The sequence below is a fragment of the Prionailurus bengalensis genome, chromosome C1, assembly GCF_016509475.1.
Source record: "Prionailurus bengalensis isolate Pbe53 chromosome C1, Fcat_Pben_1.1_paternal_pri, whole genome shotgun sequence".
NCBI classification, from domain to species: domain Eukaryota; kingdom Metazoa; phylum Chordata; class Mammalia; order Carnivora; family Felidae; genus Prionailurus; species Prionailurus bengalensis.
This window is the reverse complement of record NC_057345.1, coordinates 213,944-237,792: the sequence shown is the minus strand read 5'-3', so window position 1 is coordinate 237,792 and position 23,849 is coordinate 213,944. Positions and strand designations below refer to the sequence as shown.

At 47.2% G+C, this 23,849-nt stretch overlaps 1 protein-coding gene across 2 annotated transcripts in view; it reads left to right on the top strand.

Annotated features, from left to right (window-relative positions):
- Positions 1-1,054: 1,054 nt before the first annotated feature.
- The window catches only part of CC1H1orf159 (chromosome C1 C1orf159 homolog), a 31,832-nt gene continuing 9,037 nt past the window's right edge, over positions 1,055-23,849 (top strand). Inside the window, exons 1-4 of one of the 2 annotated variants that reach the window (XM_043573492.1) lie at positions 1,055-1,176; positions 20,700-20,801; positions 20,881-20,969; positions 22,782-22,857. In XM_043573492.1, coding sequence (XP_043429427.1) covers positions 20,898-20,969; positions 22,782-22,857 — 148 coding nt within the window. In that variant the 5' untranslated portion in view covers positions 1,055-1,176; positions 20,700-20,801; positions 20,881-20,897. The remainder of the gene's footprint in view (positions 1,177-20,699; positions 20,802-20,880; positions 20,970-22,781; positions 22,858-23,849) is intronic. The other variant, XM_043573493.1, reaches the window with a different exon arrangement.

Below are 23,849 nucleotides of genomic sequence, written 5' to 3'. Positions count from 1 at the left end.
GAGGATGGGGGGGGGGGGGGGTTTGAAAGGCCAGCCTTGGTATGGACCAAACACTAAGATATCCTATTTAATCCCGACCCCACCCTGTGAGAAAGGCTCTGCATCACCCATGAAAGCTGACCAAGGTCTTTAAAGCAGCAAAACTGGTCTGCAAGGTAAGCCAAGAACAAAGATTCCTTTCTAGGGCTTCACATCAAGAATTCCACAAAGAGCAAACATTTCAAAGGCCTAGTCTCTCCCCAGCTCTTCACTGGGGCCAAGTGCTGGCCTCTCGTCCAGACAGCCAGGACACAGGGGTCTGAAAGGTCTTGAAGGGGCACCCCAGACCTGAGGTAGGAAGTGTAGATTTTACAGCGGGCTTATTAGGAGACACATCTTCGCTTCCCAAAGGAGTTTTTGCTTTTCAGTGGGCTAGTAGGCTTACTCTCCAGACAAATCATAAAATTGCATTGTCCTCTGCGGATGTTCCTGTCACGTAACCTTGTCATGTGTGTAAGGTCACACCTGTTCTCATTTCCTCTCGTAAAACCGAAAGGTAGCCCTAGAATCAGCCACACGTTGGAGCTCTCTATCCCCCGCCTAAACCCGACAGTATTTGATAAACGTTGTCGCCTTGGGGACGGACGTGGCGGTCTTCATTTCCAGGCAGCCTCCGCTAAAGCGGAGATGGGCCGAAGCCCCGGTTATCCAGGACTTCCTCTAGGGTAACGCGCCGACGCTGACTCCCCGCACCCGTCCCTGCTGACGCGGGGCCGCGGAACACATTGCCTTTCGCGCGCCGCCACCTGCTGGCCTGCATCCTGGGGCTTCCCGGTCTCCTGGCAACGCCAAAGATGGCCGGCGCGCGAGGACTCCTGGGGAGTGTAGTTCTTCCCCTCCTTTCCACCCTGTCCATGGCTCAGCTATTAGGACCTAGGTGCCCTGGACTACACTTCCTAGGTTGCTCCACGCGCGCCTCCCACAGCTTCGCGAGAACCCTGTGCCGGAACCCATCTGGAGAGAGGGAGCTCTCGCGAGGACCGCCGGTAGTTGTAGTTTGAGGCTGAGGAGAGACTACAGAGGAGTCTACAAGGCTGAGCGGAGACTACGAAGGCGGAGAGACTACAAGTCCCAGGGGGAGAGGCGCGACCGCCTGGAGGGCGGGGGGTACGAAAGACGAACGCGAAGGGCGCCGGGGTGAGTGATGGGCCGGGGGCGGGCGCGCGGTCTGCAGGGCCGGGGGCGGACCGGGGGCGGACCGGGGGCGGACCGGGGGCGGCCTTGGGGCGCGGACGCCCGGGCCGGATGGTCTCCGGCGCGGTGTGGGGCGCGGAACCCGGACAAAGGTCCGCGGGGACCCGGCTCCCCTCCGGCTACCGAACCTCCCGCAGGAGTCGTCATCTGAGAGAGGCCGTCGGTAGCTGGACTCAGGCCCCCTCCCCCGCCCCCGAAGCCGCGGAGCCCCAGGAGGTCTCGCCCTCAGGACCGAACGCAGGCCGGGGTGGGTGGGGGGAGTGTGAGGCCGCCGGCTGTCCTTGGAAGCCGTGTTCACACCGGCACTCTCCCTGGAGGTTGCGGGATCTATTAGTCCGTTTATCGCCACGACATTGTCAAGGTTGAGTCGTTATGCAGGTTTTCGAGGAGTGTGTTGCCACCGTAACAATTTGACTGATGTGTTAGTTCCGGTGTAACTTAAGAGCAGGTCACTAGGGTACATTCGGATACGGCCTTTCAAGGGTTTGAAGGAGTAGCATTTTGGCAAATGCAGCTTCACCCAAAAACCTGTTTTCTGACAATTCTTAACGGTTTCGTTTGATTCGAAGGTGTCAACCTTGGCCCCGTTTTTCGTTTTGTGTTTTTCTTAGTATTGCTACATTATAAGGAGAATGCTGACCTAGGTCTTCATCTTTCTCGTGGTTTTTAACCTGAGGAAGGCCTGGACGGGTTCCCGTACCGGGTGGTCAGGGAGCCCGCCTGGATTACTCCCACTCCCGCTCCCACTCCCAGCCAGGAGCCACTGGATAAGTAGTCTGTGTTCAGGCAGAATCTTAATGGCCACATTGTTTTCAGAAGTTCTTAGAAGGAGATAGAATCTGAATTATCCAAAAAGTTTCTTTTCGTAACACATGCCCCCGCCCTGGTACAGTCCTCCCCAGAGCCGAGCAAACAGATGCATTGGTGGGTGATCACCTGAGTGGGCTGGTCCACAGGGGCACCGCAGGACCCCAAAGGCACCTCCCAGCCCCTCGCTTACTTCTGTCCTCCAAGACAAGCTGTGACTTATCACGTGACTCAGAAGCATGAAGGAGTCACCACAGCGCTGAGAGTTCCGCACCTCCAAGGCGAGGGATGCCTTTGAGTGGTTTTCCCGCATGCAGACCCCAGGCGGAGGCTGCAGGGGTCCACACCCCTGTGAGGTGTGCAGAGGCCGCAGAATGGTGGGCAGTGGGTGCCACGTGGCATTCGTGGCATCGGCCACACGTGTCAACAGACCGGAATGTTTCCTTTCTATCCGGTCAAACCGTGGACGGCATTTACTTTCCATCACAGCTCGAGATGGGACTTTTAGATCGGGAAGCATGTTCGAAAGTTCTCAACGGTTCTTATCTTCCCGAGAGACGAGTTCCACGATGGCTTCCTTTGCTTGCTGAGAAGACCATCGGCAGTACCTACTCTGATTGGCGGGGAGGGGTGGGCAACGGGCCTGTGTTGTGCTTCATCAGTGCCTCAGAGCCCGAAGCTGGTGACCCCCTGTCCCCACTCTCCTGTCCGGCCACAGCTGCCTGGAGGCTCAGGGAACCGAGCTGCAGTGAGCACTTGTGTGCTCACTCTGGCTGAAGAGCCTTTTGCAGGGTCCTCCCCCCAGCCCTAACTCCTTATGGAGGGACCGAAGATAACCCCACCCAGTCAGCCCTGATACATTACTTGCTTAGGGTCACAGCGGCCTGGAGGCTTTATTTCTTCACTGAAACCAGTTCTTCTAAGGAAAAATGAGCTGTGAGAGAACATACAGTACAATTTAAATTCTCACCAAGTTTTGGGGTGCGTGGGTGGCTCAGTCGGTTGAGCATCCGACTTCTGCTCAGGTCACGATCTCCTGGTTCCGAGTTCGAGCCCTGTGTTGGGCTCTGTGCTGACAGCTCGGAGCCTGGAGCCTGCTTCGGGTTCTGTGTCTCCCTCTCTCTGCCCTTCCCCCGCTCGTGCTTGCTCTCTCTCTCTCTCTCTCAAAAATAAACATTAAAAACTTTTTTAGGGGCGCCTGGGTGGCACAGTCGGTTAAGCGTCCGACTTCAGCCAGGTCATGATCTCGCAGTCCGTGAGTTCAAGCCCCGCGTCAGGCTCTGGGCTGATGGCTCAGAGCCTGGAGCCTGTTTCCGATTCTGTGTCTCCCTCTCTCTGATCCTCCCCTGTTCATGCTCTGTCTCTCTCTGTCCCAAAAATAAATAAACGCTGAAAAAAAAAAAAAAACTTTTTTAAAATAAATGAATTAATTCTCACCAAATTTTTCATTGCCACGTAGAAATATTTTTATCCAGTTACTTAACTTTTTCGCTCTGATACGATCAGGACGAATCACATCTATTCAGTCGGTTAGTGAGGTGTAATTCACATGCAGTTATTGACAGATGCACCCAGCTGTGTAACCTGCACACCGATCATGATAGAAAACATTTCTGTCATCCTGGAAAGGTCTCTCGTGTTGTGGACTGAATGGTGTGTCCCCCAAATCCATATGTTGAAGCCCTAACTTGCAGTGTTTTGGTATTTGGACGCTGGTGGGGCCCTTGGGAGGTGGTCAGGGTTAGATGAGGGCACGAGAATGGACCCCATGGTGGGATTAGTGCCCTTAGGAGAGAAGAGAGAAATCTGGTCACAGGCACAGGGAAGGCTGTGTGACACCGAAAGAAGTTACCATCTGCAGGACGGGAAGGAGGCTGAGCCAGACACGGAATCTCTGGAATCTTCCGGCATCTTGGAGTCTTGGCTCCAGTCCCTCCGTGTTGCTGTGTCAGCACTCCTGGGATGTGCCACAGTGCACCTATCAGTCCTGTGGTGGCACTTGGCTTAGGTGACTAAAGAGGTTATGGACATTGTGCACATCTGTGGGTATGCTTTCCTTTCTCTTGGGAAAATCCCTGGGAGTGACGCTGCTGGGTTGGGTCTACTGAGCAGAGCAGTGTTTCGGGGTGGCTTTAATTTGCATTTCCTTGAGCTTAGTGATGCTGAGCACCTTCCCACCTGCTCATTACTGCTCACACCTCTTTTCTGAAATGTCTGATCCAGTCTTTTGCCCTTTTTAAAAAATTACCAAGTTGTGAAAGTCCTTTCTATCTTCTGGATACATGGTTTGCCAGATATATATTGCAAATATCTCTCATTCTTTGACTTGCTTATTCATTTATTAATGTTACATTTTAAAAATTAACTTTAAAAATTTTGGAGGAGTTTTAGATTTACAGGAAAGTGTTAAAGATAGCCAGTTTCCCCTACTACAGACATTTAGGTGACTATGGTGCATTTTTCAGAACTGAGAATAGCAGTGCTCACATTCCAGACGGCAGGTGTCACTCAGGTCCACAGCGTCCCTGTCCGGGTCCCACACTGCGCTGAGTTGTCACAGCTTCTTTGTCCCCTCCGGGATGTGTCTCTCAGCTTCTCTTGCTTTGTCATGACCTTGACAGTTTTGAGGAGGACCGCACAGGTGTTGTGTCGAATGTCCCTCGTTTCGGGTTTGTCTCTTGTGTTTTCTCATGGTCAGAGGGGGTTGTGGCTTGGGGAAAGGACACCCCAGAGGCGAGGTGGCCCTCTTGTCACATCCTATCAGGGGGTCCTGTTGGCCGGTCACCTGGTTCGGGTGGTGCCTGCCGGGTGTCCCTCCTGTCTTCCTGGGCAGCAGCCACTCAGTGAGGCGGTCTCCCTGCGGGGCTGGGGACGAAGCTGTGCCTCCCTCCCGGGACCGGGGGGCGGGGGGCGGGGGGGAAGAACCGCTGTAGTATTTGGAGTTCTGGAGGGAGGAGTTCTGTCTCCCCCACGTGCTCACGTTTCTCAGCGGTTCCCTCCACCAGCAGGGACTCCTGGATGTGTGTTGTGTACTTGGGGTCCAGTCCCGCACTGTGTTGTTTTGCCCTGGCCGTTGGGGGCTCTTTCATTTGCTTGTTTCGGGGGCACCGCCTTACTTTGTGGCCCTGCCGGGGGCTCCAGGTTCATCTCGTCGTGTGCCCGCCTCAGCCGTAGCGCAGCCACGTCTCCAAGGAGCCCTGGTGTCTTTTATTGGAGGACGGTGTTTAGAAGCCAAGATCTGGGCACTGGTGTGCGCCTTGCTGCAGCTGTCATGGCCTGAGGTCTTGTTGGCGGATGAAGTTAGATAACGTGTACGACTGTTTGTCTGTGTGTATGTGTGTGTGTGATCTGTGTGTGTGTGATCTGTGTGTGTGTCTGATCTGTGTGTGTCTGTGATCTGTGTGTGTGTGTGCGTCTGTGGTCTCTGTGTGTGTGTGTGTGTCTGTGATGTGTGTGTGTGTCTGTGATGTGTGTGTGTGTGTGTGGGTGTCTGTGATCTGTGTGTGCGTGTCTGTGATCTGTGTGCGTGTCTGTGATCTGTGTGTGTGTGTAACCTTCCTGTGAGAACCTGGCTCCTACAGCCGCCATCGGTTTCTTATCTCTAGCCCCAAGGTGCACACAGAGGCAGTTTCAGAACTGCTCGCCCGCATTCCACCCGACAAGAAACAAATTCACCAAGCTGAGCGCAGCTTAAGTGTGGTTCTTTGGCTCTTTAGCTTCTTAGTCAAACACCGTTTTCCAGGGGTGCTGAGGTCAGCTCCTTGTGTTGCATCCCCTTCCGTGTATTGTCATATATTTGTGACCCAGTTAGAACCACTGGTCGCAGTCTGTGTTCTGTCTCGAGATCCCCAACAGTGTTTGATTTGTGTACATTAGACTCTACTCTCTGTGATACATGATCCTACGGCTTTTGACAAGTCCTAGTCTTGTGTCCACTGTGATGGTGTATTTTGATGAGCAGAAGTTTTTAATGTTGATAAAGTTTAATTTATGAATCGGTTTTCTTTCTTGGTTCATACTTTCTGCGTCCTTTCTAAAAGTCTTTGACTAACCAGGTCACCAAGATATTCTCCTATATTTTCTTCTAGGGGCTTTTTCTGGCTTCAGATTTTACATTTAGCCTCATGATCCATTTCTTAGTTTTCATACTATGTGAGTACAGGTCCAGTTTTTTTTTTTTAATGCTTATTTATTATTTTGAGAGAGACAGACAGACAGACATGAGCAGGGGAGGGGGCAGAGAGAGAGGGAGACACAGAATCTGAAGCAGGCTCCAGACTGTGAGCTGTCAGCACAGAGCCCGATGTGGGGCTTGAACCCATGAACCGTGAGATCACGACCTGAGTCCAAGTCTGACGCTTAACCAACTGAACCACCCAGGTGCCCCTGTTTTTATTTATTTTTGAGAAGAGAGAGACAGAGAATGAGCGGGGGGAGGGGTAGAGAGAGGGAGACACAGAATCTGAAGAGGCCAGGCTGTGAGCTGTCAGCACAGAGCCCGACACGGGCTTGAACCTGAGCCAAAAGTTGGACGCTCAACCGACTGAGCCACCCAAGTGCCCCTGTATTTTATTATTTTTAAAAAAATAAGTTTATTTATTTATTTTGAGAGAGAGAGAGAGAGAGAGAGAGAGAGAATCTCAAGCAGGCTCCGCACTGTCAGCTCGAACCCGTGAACTCTGAGATCATGACCTGAGTTGAAATGAAGAGTTGGACGCTCAACCGACTGAGCCACCCAGGTGCCCCTTGGTCTTACATATTTTAAAATAAATTTATTCCCACAAACTATGTTTTTGAATGCCGTTGTAAATTATATTTATTTGTCATTTTCCAAATAGTTGTTGCTAGTATATAGAAATAACAATTGATTTGTGTGTTCTTAGAACATGGCTAAATTCACTTATACTAGCTTTTTTCTGTAGATTTCTTAGGATTTTCCATATAAATAGTCATGCCATCTAAACAGAGACAGTTTCTTTGTTTTCTCTCCTTATTCTACGGACTAGCACCAAGGATATTGGCTATCTTGATTCCTTCAGTCTTCAGGGGGAATGTCCGATATTTCACTGTTAATATGTCAGCTGTAGGTTTTTTATAGGTATCTTCTATCAGGTTGGGGGTGTTGCCTTTTATTTTTCATTTGCTGAGAGTTTTTATTATGAATGATCCTGAAATTGTGTCAAAAGCTTGTTTTGCAGCTACTGAAAAGGTCACATGATTGTTTTTCTTCTTTAATCTGTTAAAGCATTGGATTGTAATAACCGGTGTTTGTGTGGCAAGCCAGCCTCGTGTCCCGAAAGGAGCTCATTTGGTCACGTTCTATCACCTTTTTCATGTGTTACTGTATACAGTTTGCTGATATTTTGTCAGAGTTTTTGGATTGATGTTCATGAAGGATAGTAGTCTGTACTTTTTTCTTTGTAATGTCCTTGTCTGATTTCCATCCGGGTTATATTGGACTATCTTTGAGTCTTGCTGGCCTTGTAAGTGAGCTGGGACATGTTTCCTCTTTGTTTTTTGAAGGACTTTGTGTAATATTGGTACTTCTTCCTTAAATATTTGATAGACTTCATCAGTGAAGACACTGTCTGGGTTGTTTTCTCTGGGGGAAGCTTTACAATTGTGAATTCAATTTCTTTAATGGCTATAAGGCTATTCATATTTTCTGCTTCATCTTGTATCATTTTTGGTAATTTTTATCTTTAAATAAATGAGGCCATTTCATGTAAATTGTTGAATTTATTGACTTAAAGTTGTTTATAATACTGTCTGATTATCCTGCCATGTTTGTAGGATTTATAGTGATTTCTCCCCTTTCATTTCTGATATAGATAATTTGTATTGATATTTTTTCTTGATTATTCTTGCTAGAGGTTTGTCAGTTTTATCTATTTATTTTTATAGAAGTATGATTAACATACAGTGTTATATTAGTTTCTGGTGCAAAGTGTAGTGATTCAACAATTCTTATGTTACTCAGTGTCAGTGCTCACTGCAGTCAGTGAGGTCATCATCTGTCCCCGTGCAACACGTCTACAATCTATTGACTGCGTTCCCTGTGCTGTACTTCCCGCCGGTGACTTACTTATCTTGTAACTGGAAGTTAATCCCTTTTATCTATTTTACCCATCCCCCACCTGCCTCCCTCTGACAACCACCAGTTTTCTATATTTAAAAGTCTGAGTTGGGGCGCCTGGGTGGCTCAGTTGGATAAGCGTCCGACTTTGGCTCCGGTCATGATCTCGCGGTTCGTGAGTTCGAGCCCCGCGTCGGGCTCTGTGAGGACAGCCCAGAGCCTGGAGCCCGCTTCGGATTCTGTGTCTCTGTCTCTCTGCTCCTCCCCCACTTACACTCTGTCTCTGTCTCAAAAATAAATCAAGCTTAAAAAAAAAGTCTGAGTTTGTCTCTTTTTTTTCTTTTTTCTTCCACTGTTTTGTTTCTTCCATCCCACATATGAGTGAAATCATATGCTATTTGTCTTTCTCTGTCTGATTGTTTCACTTAGTGTAATTTGCGCAAGCTCCATCCGTGTTGTTGCAAATGGCCGAGCAATATTCCATTGTGCACGTTTCCCCCCTTCCTTCTCCACTCACCCGTGGAGACACTTGCGCTGCTCCCGTACCTTGGCTATTGTAATTCTTGTAATTGGTGCCGCCGTAAGCATGGGGTGTGTGCACCTTTTTGAACTGGTGTTTTTGCTTTCTTTGGTTAAATCCCCGGAGTGGATTTACTAGATCATATGGTAGTTCTATTTTTAATTGTTTGAGGAACCTCCATACGGTTTTCCACAATTGCTGCACCAATTTACATTCCCGCCAGCAGTACACCAGGGTTCCTCCTTCTCCATATCCTCACCAGCACTTGTTATTTCTTGTCTTTTTTGTTGTAGCCGTTCTGACAGATGTAGGACGATCTCTCGTTGTGGTTTTGATTTGCATTGCCTGATAATTAGTGATGTTGATGTTTTCACAGATCCAAGTTTTGATTTTACTTTTGTTTCTAATTTTTGTCCATTTTCTATTTCATTAATTTCTACTCTTATTTTTATTATTTCCTTTCTTTTCCCTAACATGGGTTTAATTTGATCTTTTTCATCTTAAGATGGAAGCATAGATCAATTATTTTACATGTGCCTTCTTTTCTTACATAAATATTTAAACTATAAATTTCCCTCTAAGCATAGCTTTAGCTTCTTACACAAAATCTGATATGTTACACTTCATGATCTTTCTGTTAAAATGGGTTTTTATTATTTATTTATTTATTTATTTGAGAGAGAACAAGTGGCGGAGGGGCAGAGAGGTGGGGTAGAGGATCCAAAGCAGGCTCTGCGCTGACAGCAGAGAACCTGATGCGGGGCTTGAACTTACAAACCGTGAGATCATGACCTGAGCCAAAGTCAGATGCTTTACCAGCTGAGCCGCTCAGGCTCCCCCCTTTCTGTTGAAATGTTTTGAAATTACCTTTGTTTCATCCGTGACTGGCTTAGAAGTCTATTGTTTAATTTCCAAATATTTGGAGATTTTCTAAATATCTTTTGTTATTGATTTTTAATATAATTCCATTGTAATCAGAGACTATGCTCTATGATTTTGATCCTTTGAAATTCATTGGTATTTGTTTATGGTTTAGCATGTGATCTCTTAGTAAATATTCTGTTTGCACTTAAGAAGAATGTGTATTCCATTTTTGTGGAGTGTCATGTTCTACAATTACGAGTTGAGTTAGTTGAGAATTTTACCCAAATCTTTTATATCCTTACTAATTTTGTTTTCTACTTAATCAGTTATTCGAAGAGGGATGTTAAAGTCTTCAACCATGGTTGTAGATTTGTCTTTTTCCTTTTCACTCTGCCACCTTATTCTTTATGTATTTAGAAGCCTTCTATTAAGTGCATACGTATTTGAAATTGACTTATCTTCTTGGGGCACCTGAGTGGCTCAGTTTTTTTTTAACGTTTATTCATTTTTGAGACAGAGAGAGAGAGAGAGCAAGAGAGAGAGTATGATCAGGGGAGGGGCAGAGAGAGAGAGGAGAAGACACAGTATCCAAAGCAGGCTCCAGGCTCTGAGCTGTCAGCATAAAGCCCAACCTGGGCTCAAACTCACGAACCATGAGATCATGACCTGAGCTGAAGTCGGACCCTTAACCGACTGAGCCACCCAGGTGCCCCTCCTTTCAAGATTTTTAAAGTTAATCTTTAGTTTCCAGTAATTTGAAAATGATGTGTCTAAGTATGGCTTTATTATATTTGTCCCATCTATGTCTTCCACCAAATTTGGAAAGGTTTTAGTCATTGTTTCTTCACATATTTCTTCTGCTCCACTATGTGTCTCTCCTCTTCTTCTGGAATGTATAATTACCCATGTGTTAGATGTTTCATACAGTTGTATTGGCCCCTATACCCCTCTTGGCGCTCTTCATGGTTTTCTCCCAGTCATTTCTCTTTTTTTCCTTCAGACTATGATTTCTATCAATCTTTGATGTTACCAAGTATTTCCTGTCACTCGCATTCTACTAAGCTGTTCAGTAAAGTTTTTATTTCAGATGCTTTATTTTTCAGTTCTAAAATTTCCATTTTGCTCATTAAAAGTGTGTGTGTGTGTACATATACATATATGTCTTCTATTTCTTTGCTGGGATTTTCTATATTTTTATTCATCTTGAGTGTATTTTCCTTTATCTCATTGGATATAATTATTAAGTCTGCTTTAAAGTGTTTGATCAATACCTGGGTCATAATATAATTAGTATCTGTTGTGTGCCTTTTCCCTTGAGAATGGCTGATGTTATTGTGGTTCTTCATATGCTTGATAATTTTGGATCGTATCCTATATACTGCAAATGTTATGTTGTGGAGACTCTGGATTTGATTATATTCCTCTGAAGAGAGTTAATGTTTTTGTAAGCATGCAACTACTTTCATTAGATTCAAAATGCAAATTCTGCCACACCTGTGATAAGTTCTGGCTCAGATCTCAATTCAGATGGCTTCTCAGCCCGGACTGCACACAGACAGTTCAAGACTTGGCTGGAAATCTGAGCAGAGTTTATACACAGAATCCCTCTTTCTCAGATTTCTCCTCTCACTCTTTAGCAGCACTGGTTGCCCAGCTCCTTCTCCTGGTTTCTCTACCAAGAAAGATAGTGGGCTTTCTATCAGAGTTTTCATCACCTAATACCACCACTGTGATGACTGTGCTGCCCTCAGGGTAAAGACACGAAAACAGGAAATGCATTCCGGGCTACTTCCTTTAAGTTTAAACTGCCCTCAAAATCTGCCTGTTTTTGTTCAGAGCCTTCAGGTAGCTGTTTTTGTCCAGAATGCGTAATTACCAGTGGGAGAGTCATTTTGTTAGAAGCCAATTCTTCCATACTGGAAATAGAACTGCATGGCTTTTGTATTCAGAAACCAAAGCCACTTTAGTTTCCAAATGGGGGGCACAGGTGCCGTTTCCTAAGCACTACAGCTGTCAGCAACAGAACACTTGCAGGGAACTGCTGTGCCCCTAGAATATCATCTTCACTGGGCAGGAATTAGATAAAGACAGGCTTCGTGTGGGCCTCAGGACAGTAAACTAAGGATGCATGCTAAAAGACACTCTTATGGGATAAGAATATGAATCTAATTGCAAAAAGATAAATTTGAGATAATAAGTTGCACTTACCTTACTTTAATAGCCCCTTTTATCTTTAAAGCATTCTTCAAAGAACAACCAAATTAATAAATAATATTCTGACATTTAGTCTCCTATGAAGTGTTATTTTACGTCCTTAGAGACTGTATGTGAAGCTAGGGTTGGCCTTTCATGCCATATTGGTTTGAGAAGTATCAAGAAGTCTCTTGTTGTTGGGGTGTCTGGGTGGCTTAGTCGGTTAAGCATCTGACTTCAGTTCAGGTCATGATCTCACGGTCCAGGAGTTCGAGCTCTGCATCCGGCTCTGTGCTGACATCTCAGAGCCTGGAGCCTGCTTCAGATTCTGTGTCTCCCTCTCTCTCTGCCCCTCCCCTGCTTGCACTCTGTCTGTCTCAAAAATAAATAAACATTAAAAAAACAAGTCTCTTTTTGCTGTAGATCCTGGTTCTCCAAGGGACGTGAATCTGTTCACTATCTAACAAGAGCAAGAACAATGCTTATATAGCACTGACTGTGCGCCGAGGACCACTCTGAGTGATTTACATACAAGAACTCATTTTACCCTCTCAACAACGCCTATTATCAACCTGTTTTAAAGAGGACAAAACAGGTTTGCAGCAGATCCCACAGCAAGTACAGGCAGGGTAAGGAATGGGCCTGGCCTCTAGCTCTAGAACCTCTGCTCACCGACCATACTAAACTAGCATCTGAGAGTTTTTCAGCTGGAGCCAATGAATATGGCTTGTTTTACAACGTTGAACAAATAATATGTTTTACACATCTGCCCAAGTATGATGCAGTTCTACAGAAATTCTCAATTTAACAAGTGCAAGTACCCAAAATTGAAAAAAATATATATATAATACATCTTTAACTATTATTTAAAGACTATTAACTGAAGTAAAAATAATACAGTCTGTTGTAGAATTTTCTCACATATGTAGAAGTAAAAGACATGCCAACAAGAGCTCTAGGGGTAGGAGGTGGTCTGGGGCCTGCTGTAAAGGTTCTCACATTGCTCATGAAGTACAAGAGTATTTTTTAGACCACATAGACAATGATGAGTTTGATATGCATATTTAGTCTGCAGAGGAACCGCTAAAAAATAGCATAAAAAGGGAGAATTAAAAAATCAGTAGAGGAAATAAAATGGACTTTAAAAACTTGACTCACCCCCCCCCCCCCAGAAAAAGGGAGGAAGAACAGAGAACAGAGGGGAAATACAGAATTCAAACATTCAGGTGGTAGATTTAAACTAAAATACTCTAATAACTGCATTAAATGTAAATGGATTAAATACTCCAAATAAAAAGTAGAGATTAGCATTTCTAATCATCAGGGAAAATGCTACTTTGCATCCATGAGGATGGCTATTATAAAAAAACAGAAATAACAAATGTTGACTAATTTTTTTAATTAGTCAAAATTTTTAATTTTTGAGAGAGAGAGAGTGAGAGAGAGCATGTGAGTGGGAGAGGGAGACACAGAATCTGAAGCAGGCTCCAGTCTCCGAGCTGTCAGCACAGAGCCCAACGTGGGGCTCGGACCCATGAAATGTGAGATCATGACTGGAGCCAAAGTCGGACGCTTAACTGACTGAGCCACCCAGGCACCCCCTAACCCCAATTTTTTTTTAATCTTGAAAGCAGAGAGAAGCAGCATATCACATAATAGTATAGCATTGAAAAGACTGAATCAGGGAACATGGAGGCCAGGGTCAAGTGGTATTGCACCCTAAAATACTAAAAAGAAAGAACTGTCAACACAGAATTCTGTACTCTCCAAGACTGAATGTGAAATGAAAGCATTTTCAGAGAAAGGAAAACTGATAGAATTTGTTGCTATCAAATGTGTACTGCTAAAAATGCTAGAGAAGTGTTTGTAGACTGAAGGTAAATACCAAAGTGAAATTCAGATCTTATGAGTGAATGATGAACATCAGGAATGGTAAATATCTGGGGGAAATGTTTTCTTTCTTTCAAGTACGTATTTTAATTTATTTATTTTTAATGTTTATTATTGAGAGCACAAGAGTGTGCAAGTGGAGGAGGGGCAGAGGGAAGGGGACAGAGGATCCGAAGCAGGATCCGCGCTGATGGCAGCGAGCCTGATGTGGGACTCGAACTTACGAACCTCGAGATCATGACCTGAGCCAAAGTTGGATATTCAACCAACTGAGCCAGCCAGGCACCCCTCAAGTACATATTTTTTAAAAAATTAAAACATCTCTTGTGTTTGCAATGTATGCAGATGTAATAGGTATGACAGTTGTAGCACAAAGAATAGTAAAGGATACACGAACCTATAGAGTTGCAAAGTTTCTAGATTTTTTAAAAAGTTTATCAGAGAGACAGGGAGAGAGAGAATCCCAAGCAGGTTCCATGCTGTCATCCCAGAGCCTGATGCAGGGCTCAATCTCATGAACTGTGAGATCATGACCTGAGTGAAAATCAAGAGTCCTGGGCTTAATTGACTGAGCCCCTTAGGCACTCTGCAGTGTCTACATTAAAAAAATTTTTTTTAATGTTTTATTTATTTTTGAGAGAGACAGAGTGCGAGTGGGGGAAGGGCAGAGAGAGAGGAGACACAGAATCTGAAGCAGGCTCCAGGCTCCAAGCTGACAGCACAGAGCCCGAGGCGGGGCTCGAACCCATGAACTGTGTGACCATGACCTGAGCCAAAGTCGATGCTTAACTGACTGAGCCACCCAGGCACCCCTGCAGTGTCTACATTTTAGTAGAAGTGGTGCCATATTCTAATTAGGCTGTGAAAAAGGAAGCATTGTATGTTGCAGTCTCTATAGCAACAGCTATAAAAATACGCAAAGAACCAAAAGATAAACTGAAAAGAATTTTTTAAATATTCAAATAATATAAAAGAAAGCAGGAAAGAGAGAACAGAGGAATAAAACACCATAGAGACCAAAAGAAAACAAAATAGTAGCCATAGTGTCTTTATACATTTTTCAAAGCCCACATATACATCGAGAGTGACCATAAGGGTGTTTGGGTGGCTGAGTTGATTGAACGTCTGACTTTTGATTTTGGCTTGGGTCCTGACCTCACGGTCTGTGAGTTTGAGCCCCGAGTTGGGTTTTGTGCTCTTAGCTCTGACAGCACAGAGCCTGCTTGGGATTCTCTCTCTCCTTCTCTCTGCTCCTCCCCCATTCACACATGCACACATGCACACACACTCTCTATCAAAATAAATAAGTAAACTTAGAAAAACAAGAGTGACCATAGTGTAAATATGGACTTTGGGTGACAATGATGAGTCGGTATAGGTTCGTTGATTATACCAAATTACAGGATGTTGATAGTGGAGGAGGTTCTGCTTCTGTTGTGGTGGGGGACTATGGGAACTTGCTTACCTCCTGCTCAATTTTGCTGTGAACCTAAAACTGCTCTAAAAATATTTTATATATTAAAACAAAATAGAGGCACAAGCAGAAAACGGACAATAAAATGGTAGACCTAAGTCTAACAATAGTGATAATTACATTAAGTGTTAATGGACTGAACTCTCCAATTAAAAGGTAGAGATTGGGGCACCTGGATGGCTCAGTCGGTTTAGCGTCTGACTTCAGCTCAGGTCATGATCTCACAGTTCGTGAGTTCTAGCCCCGCATCGGGCTCTGTGCTGACAGCTTAGAGCCTGGAGCCTGCTTCGAATCCTGTGTCTCCCTCTCTCTCTGTTCCTCCCCTGCTCATGCTCTGTCTCTCTCTCTCTCTCTCTCTCTGTCTCTCTCTCTCTCCCTCCTTCAAAAATAAATAAAAACATTAAAAAAAAAAAAAAAGGTAGGGGCGCCTGGGTGGCGCAGTCGGTTAAGCGTCCGACTTCAGCCAGGTCACGATCTCGCAGTCCGGGAGTTCAAGCCCCACGTCAGGCTCTGGGCTGATGGCTTGGAGCCTGGAGCCTGTTTCCGATTCTGTGTCTCCCTCTCTCTCTGCCCCTCCCCCGTTCATGCTCTGTCTCTCTCTGTCCCAAAAATAAATAAAAAACGTTGAAAAAAAAATTAAAAAAAAAAAAAGGTAGAGATTGCCACAATGGATACATAAGCAAGACCTACTACATACTGTATATAGGAGATTCACTTTAAATATTAAAAAACACAGGTTGAAGACAAGATACATAGATGCAAAATATATCTATAGGTCTAAAAATCCATCTATGCTGCAAACAGTGAATATCAGACTGTATTGGCTGCATTTATATCAGATAAAATAGATTCCAGTATATTGAGTATTACCAAAGATAAAGGGGAAATATCTGATAATAAAAGGGTCATTTCTTCAAGAAGACTATCAATTTATGAATGTGCCTAATAACAGAGCCTCACAATAAATGAAGCAAAATTGACAGAGTTAAAAGGAGAAATAGATAGTTCCATGATTATAATAAGAGAGTTTAACGTCTCTTTCTGTCACCAATTATTAGAATAAAACAGCAAAGAAATTAGTAGAGACATAGAGGATGTGAACACTACGCTCAGGCATCTTGACCTACTTGACATTTGTAGAAAGCTATACTCATCAAAAGCACAACACGGATTCCTACTAAGTGCACAATGTATATTCTCTAACATAGACCAATTGCTGTGCCCTAAAACAAGTTTCAAAAAACAACTAAAGAAGTAAAGCTGTATTTATTTGCAGATGACACGATTGTTCATGTAGAATAATCTAAGGAATCTACAAAAAGTGCTAGAACTATCAAATGAATTTAGTAAGATTTCAGAAAGCAAGGCAAATGCACGGATTTTAATTGTATTTTTATGTACTAGCAGCAAACTATTAGAAAGTGAAATTAGAAATTCAATTCTATTTACACTAGTACCAAAAAATAAAAGATTTAGCAAGAAGTTTGACAAGCTCACTTATTAAGTAGTCTGAGCTCATGTGTAGGACTGGCTTGTTCAGAACCCACTTCTGCCCAGGACCACCTCTTCACTGCAAACTACAGAATGTTGCCGAGATAGCTTAAAAGAAAATGTGAAGAAATAAATGGAGGGTGATAGCACATTCATAGATCGGAAGACTCGTGATTGCTAAAATGTCCATTATTCTAGCCAAAATGCCACCAGGCTCTTTTATAGAAATTAACAAGGTGATTTTGAAAATACAGAAATGCATATGACCTAGACCTGACAGAGCAAAGCTTATGCTACTGGTTTACAAGCTTTCAGGAAAGCTTCGGTAATCGAGACTGGTGCTGGTGAAGGACAGACACACAGATGCATGGGGCAGAGCAGAGTCCAGATGTAGACCCATACATACACACTCGGTTGATTTTCAACAAAGACGCCACGATGGAAGATGCCAGAAGGAAAGTCTTTTTACATTTTTTATTAAAAAAATTTTTTTGGGGGGCGCCTGGGTGGCACAGTCGGTTAAGCGTCCGACTTCAGCCAGGTCATGATCTCGCGGTCCGTGAGTTCGAGCCCCGCGTCAGGCTCTGGGCTGATGGCTCAGAGCCTGGAGCCTGTTTCCGATTCTGTGTCTCCCTCTCTCTCTGCCCCTCCCCTGTTCATACTGTCTCTCTCTGTCCCAAAAATAAATAAACGTTGAAAAAAAAATTTTTTTTTAATGTATGTTTTTGAGAGAGAGACAGAGAAAAATAGAGTGTGAGCGGGGGAGGGGCAGAGAGAGAGAGAGAGAGAGAGGGAGATAGAGAATCCAAAGCAGGCTCCAGGGTCTGAGCTGTCAGCACAGAGCCCGATGCAGGGCTTGAACCCATAAACTGAGAGATGATAACCTGAGCTGAAGTTGAATGCTCAACCCACTGAGCCACCCAGGTGTTCAATTTTATTTTTTTATTTTAGAGAGAGAGTGCACATGAGTGGGGGAGAGGGCAGAGAGAGAGAGAATCTTAAGCAGGGCTCAATCCCACGACCTTGGGATCCTGACCTGAGCTGAAATCAAGAGTCGAATGTTCAACTAACTGAGCCACCCAGGTGCCCCAAGAAAGAAAATATTAAAAAAAAAAAATCCCAGGGACAGGTAGGCTGTTTTAATTTAATTTTAATTTTTTAAATTAATTTATTTTGAGAGAGAGAGGGAGGGAGGGAGGGAGAGAATGAGTGGGGAGGGGCAGAGGGAGAGGGAGAGAGAGAATCCCAAGGATGCTCCAAACTTCAGTGTGGAGCCCAGTGTGCGGCTCAGTCCCACAAACTGAAATCATGACCTGACCCCAAATCAAGAGTCAGATTCTCAACCAACTGAGCCACCCAGGCACCCCCACAAAGGATAATCTTTTTATCAAACAGTGCTATAACCCCTGGACACACATATGAGAAAAATGAACCTTGATCTTTGCTTCCAACCATACACAAAAGTAACTCAAAGTGTAAAACCTAAAACTCTAGAACTTCTAGAATAAAACACAGGAATGACCCTCGGGTCAAGGCAGAGATTAACCTTAGGACACAAAAAGCAAGAAATGTAAAAGAAAAAATGGATGCATTAGATTTTATCAAAGTGAAAACATTTGTTCTTCTGGATCCCATGTGAAAATGAAAAGTCAAGCCGCAGATGGGAGGAAATACTTGCAATATACTAACATCTGAAAATACACATATCTGACAAAGAGCGTGTGAAGAGCTATTATGACCCAGTGATAGAAGGACAGCCAGTTAAACAAAATGGACAAATGATTGAAGAAGACATATGAGGGTGAGGAACCATCATTAGTGACCAGAGAAATGCAAGTTAAAGCAACAGTGAGATGCTCACGGCACAGCCACCGACACAATGCCCACTGTTGGCGAGAATGTGGAGCCGAAGAGCCCTCACACCGTGCTGGTGGGAGCGCACGTGGCACCGCGGGAGACTGATCGGCAGGTTACACTTCCCTTGACCCCGTTGCTGCAGTACTGAGTGCTTACCCGAGAAATTAAAGCAAATGTCCACGCAAAGATATGTATAAAAATGTCCACAGTAGCTTTATTCACAGCCACTAAAATCCAGAAACAGTCCAGGTGAACATCAGCAGGTGGTTGGGTAAAGGCAACGTTGCGTATCATTCAGCCATAAAAGGAACGAGGTACAGATGAATCTAAAGATTATCATTTCAAATGGAAGGAGCCAGGCACACAAGTGTACACACTGTGTTCATTTACGTAGAATTCTAGAAAATGCAGGCCGATGCAGTGACAAAGGTCAGCCCCGTGGGTGCATGAAGCCAGGGTTGAGGGAAGGACGGCAGAGGGGCTCAGGCGTCGTCTGTGGGTGGCAGAGACATCCTGCACAGCGTGTCCGAACTCACCGAGTTGTGTGCTCTATGTGGATGCGGTTTATTGTATGTGAATTATACCCTAAGAGGTTGACTGACTAGCAGATGATAGTGTTGGTTAAAATATGTACTTCTGATTCCTGAATTGAAAGGGTGTTTTGTGACTTGGTATGACCCTGGGGTTGCCTCTTAACCACAGATTGAGCTGAAGGTCCCATGACATTTAGAGTTTCCACAAGGCACGGAGAGATAGATGGCCTCTACTGAGCCAACCTTACATGGGCAAAAATGGAAAAGATGCGATCATACCCTGTAGATGAGGGTCAGTGCGTCTGTGACATCAGCAGTTGCTGTCCTAGAAAGAAGGTGCATTTCGAATAAAGCGTGCGTTTTGAATGGATGGCATGAATGAGGGGCAGCAAGGGGGCTCTTAACAAGGCCTGATAGTTGTTTCTGCCTGTGTAGGGCTTCTAGCATGAAGCGGATAACAGGACGGAGCCCCGCCCTTGTTCCTATACCGCCCTCCTCCTGTCATCCTGCCTTCACCCTCCCTCCCCGCCACGCTCAGAACCCTGGGGCCCACAGTGCAAGGGGCCTGTCAACCATCCTCGGCAGTGGGGCTCTTCCCCAGGACCCCCAGCCAGGAGCTCGCCCACCGCCTGGTCTTGATGGGCCCTCGGCTGGCTGAGGGGGTGGTTTCTCATTCCCCGGCTCCAAATGGGTTCCTTGCCGACCCACCTTGCCACTGTGGAAGCTTCATCTCCAGGAACCTGAACAGGTTCCCTGAATAAGCGGCTCTTTCTGTCAAATAAAAAGTCCTTTTATTTTTTTTAAAAACCTTTTTTTAATGTTTTATTTATTTTTGACAGAGACAGACAGAGCATGAGCGGGGGAGGGGCAGAGAGAGAGGGAAACACAGAATCCGAAGCAGGCTCCAGGCTCCGAGCTGTCAACACAGAGCCCGACACAGGGCTCGAACCCACAAACCGTGAGATCATGACCTGAGCCGAAGTCGGACGCTCAACCGACTGAGCCACCCAGGCACCCCGTAAAAAGTCCTTTTAGAGTTGACTTTTCTATGTCCAAATATTTAGCCAGCTGTGTTTTGGACAGATTATAATTATGGTTACCACCCTGTAAGTTAACAGAAATTTGTTCAAAACTGAAACAATTCACTGCAGGGGTTGTGCGGGTTAGTGGGTTTTCTCTGACCACATTGGAAGTGTGGCAGCGTAAGCACATCTCACGGGCTGTGGAGTTTTGAATTTGCTAGTGTCAGGAAACTTACCTACTGCGTGGGGCCCCATCAGCCATCAGAAGTCCTCTGCTCTGGAGTTGTCCTCAGTTGTGGTTTTAGGTAGTACTTTTATCACCCAAGCTGACATCTTTCCTGCAGTTTCCATGACAAGAACAGGGTGAGTAGCAGAAAATTATATGACTGCAGGTCCCTAACTGGCCCGCGCTGGCCCCAGAGGCACCTCGCTGCCCAGGTGTTCTGTGTCTTGGTGAAAATGGTTGAGTTGGGGTTTCCCTAGGACAGAACAAGATGGCAGATGGACAACATCCATCTGAGCTCATGAGTAGGACGGGCTGGTCCAGAACCCCCTTGTGCTTAGTCCTTTCAGGAGGCAGTGAATGGCTGAAAGCTTTGGAGGAAGCAGTGAGTCTATCCAGCTCCAGCTCCAGACGGACTGAGCACAGCCCCTCCAGTCCCCCAGCTCCGGGGGCTCCTTGTGGTGAGTCCAGTCGACCTGGGAACAACGGGCCTCAACTGTGTGCCTTGGTTTGCAGGCCCGGGACCAGGGATCTGCGGCTTCTTAGCAACCCCACCCTGCCCCCTGAGCACTGGGCGACAGGCTCTGGATGTCTGCAGCTCCCATCCCAGAAGGCCAGGTAAGGGTCCGGCACCTCGGCCCCCACGGTGCCCCAGAAGGAGGTGCCTGCACCCACACAGTGCCCCTGTCTGTTGCAGACCCTGCGCTCTGGGACATGGAGCTCCAGCGCGCTGTCCTTCTGGCGGGTCTCCTGGTGGAAGTTGCTAGCAAATCCTCAGAAAGTGTGGTAGGTGACGCGTCACGGGGCAGCATGGGTGCCAGGAAGTACAGTCTTCCCAGTTGCTTGCCCCGAGGGGCCTCACCCTTCGACCTTTGGGGGTCACCCTTGCTCTGGCCCCAGAGACACTGACTGTGCCCTCTGTCATGGTCAGGGAGGCCTGTGCCACATGGAGGTCAGCAAACACATGCCCCCAACTGTCACCTGTTCTGTTATGTCCCCTAGAACCGCCTTTCTGTCTCTGCCAAAGTGAACCTGTTGCTGTAGCTGAAATAGGGTCTCTACACAGCTGCCCCCCACTGGCCCTGAATGGAGCCTGCGGGCTTTCTGCCCGACAGCGGGGTGGTTGGAGACTGCTTACTCCAGGCAAGCAGTGGCATAAGGCAGGGTCTGCCCCAGGCTTCCTGTGACCAGGTGCCCTGGCTCTCCCAAGCCACACGTCATCCAGGCCAGGTGGGGCCTTCCACCACTCTGCCTCTGCTAGGGTTGGGTGGAATGGGATGGCTGGGGTGTCCCTCGTGGGCTGGGCCTCAGCTGTGAACCGGCCTTCGACACTTCCTGTGGTGGTGTGGGTACTCCGTGCCATTCCTTAGACGCCTTACTGTTCACTGTGGTCTTGTCGCAAGAAACGAAAGCTCAGCTACGATAAACACACTGCGCCGAGCTCCCCTTGGAAACCCCTCAAGTCTGGTCCCGTAAACGCCAGCGCTTGGCATGTCTGTCCCCCGCGTGGTGCACTCCTGCGTGCTCACCCAGCAGGTGTGAGGTCATACCCCACAGCCTGCCCTGGTCTGGGCACTTCCTCTTCGAGGGCCAAGCTGAAAACCCCCGGTGGAAGGCATCCGTAGCATTTCTGAGAACATCGGTGGACTAACCAGGACCCAGGGGGTGACTCTTTTGTTGGGAGTGAGGGGCAGACACACCTCACCAGGGAGGCCAGGGCCGCCTGGGTTTATCTTCATATCTTATTATAGCCGAGAAAAACGTGTGTGTCCTTTTTTCATGAAGGAGTCCACATGTGTCCCTGCAGTAGGGTTTAGCACCTTTGTCGTCTGGCAGGTGGCGAATAGCCAGGCACACCTCATTTTATCGCGCTGTGCAGATACTGCATTTTTCCAGATTGAAGGTTCGCGGCCACCCTGCGTTGAGCGAGTCTGTGGGTGCCACGTTTCCACCAGCATCTGCTCACAACGTGTCTCTGTGCCACGTTTTGGTGATTCTCACAATATTTCGACTCTTTCATTACTATCACATTTGTTACGGTGACTTGTGATCAGTGATTATGACCCGCTGAAAGTTCGGGCGACGGCCAGCATTTTGCAGCAGCAGAGCAGTTTTAATTAAGGCACGTACATTGTGCTTTAGACACGACGCGATTGCACGCCTAATGGACTGTAGTGTAAACGTAACTTGTACACATACCTGAAACCAGAAAATTCACTTGACGCGCTTTATTGTGGTCTGGAACTGAATCCGCGGTACCTCTGAGTAAAGCCCGTCAATCGTTTCTTGGACTGAAGTGCCCCACCGCGTATCCGCCTGTGGTCCGCGGGGCGATCGGCAGCAGCTCCGCCCCGGACCCGAGACCCACCTGGAGAAAGGGCCACGGCCCCCACCACCTCCCAGGCGAGGCCTTGGGTGGTCAGCCGGGCAGGCAGTGGAGGGAAGCGACAACATAAACCTCGGTCCCGGAAGTGTTCCCGGGACCGCTCCCTGCCCCTCCTCGCTGCCCCAGGCCAGGGCCGTTCCCAGCCTGGCCTGCTTGTCCTGCCCGAGCGTCCGGCTGTGGGGTCTGGCAGCTCACCACCGTCTCCCCTCTAGGGCCAGCAGCCTGAATGTTGTGTGGACTTGGTGGATGTCAACACCACCTGCCAGAGCACAAGCCCGTGTGGCCCAGGTAAGCTGCTTTGGCATGAGCCAACCCTGACCGGTCATCACCAGCGTGGTGACGAGGACAGTGCTCATGGGAACTCTGCTGAGCTCACCGTGCCTGGTGTGAGCAGGAGGGCACACGGCCCCTCAGGAAGGACGCTGGAGAGGCCCGGGAGCTGGGCCAGGGGCTGGGAGAGCGGACAGAAGCCGCAGGAAGGGGACAGGACCGCGTCTGAGCCTCCCTCCTGGCCAGCAGCCCGGCTGCCTCTTCTTGGGCAGAAGGGGCAGGACCCCGTGAGGAGACTGGCTCCGGGCAGTGGGAGGTGTGGGGGAAGCGAGACTCTACCTCTCCTCCTAGGGTGTCCGGCCGGCCGATTCGCGGGGACAAGCCCCCAGCCCGAGTAACATAAGCTTTATGTGACACGGGAGCCTCATAAAGAAGCCGAGACGGGAGCGCTCACGCGCCAGGCTGAGCAGGGAGAGGCGACTGCGGGAAAGTAGGCTGTGTGTGGGGTGGAGGCAGGTGAGGGCGACCTTAACGAGGTCCGCCGGGCTCGGGTCCCTGGCGATGCGCGCGTTCCTTTCCCCCTGCTGCGTGGGCGTCCTCCACGTGGGGCCTTTGTCCCTGCTTCTCAGGGAGAGAAAGGGACGCCAGAGCCCTTCTTGGTCCTGTGTTTTGAGGGTCTTCGGCTCAAAATAATTTTTGTGTGAAAGAGGCATATTTTGGGGTGACGTTCGGGTTCCCTCAGCCCCCACTTGAAACTTCATCCTCAGAACGTTTCACACATTAAAAGCCAAGCTGGTAGCCGAGGGAGATTTGCTTGGAAGTTGAGATAAGGGACGGGCAGTGGGAGAAAGAGCGTAGTGGAGTGGGCAGGAAAGAGCGGGTCTGAGCCCCTGGTGGCACGCCTCGGGCTCGGTGTCCTGGTGGCCGTCCGCCCGGTGAGACCGATGCTCAGGCCGGGCCTCCACCGGAACGAGGCCTCGGCATGGCGTGAGCGGGCAGGTGTGTAGTCA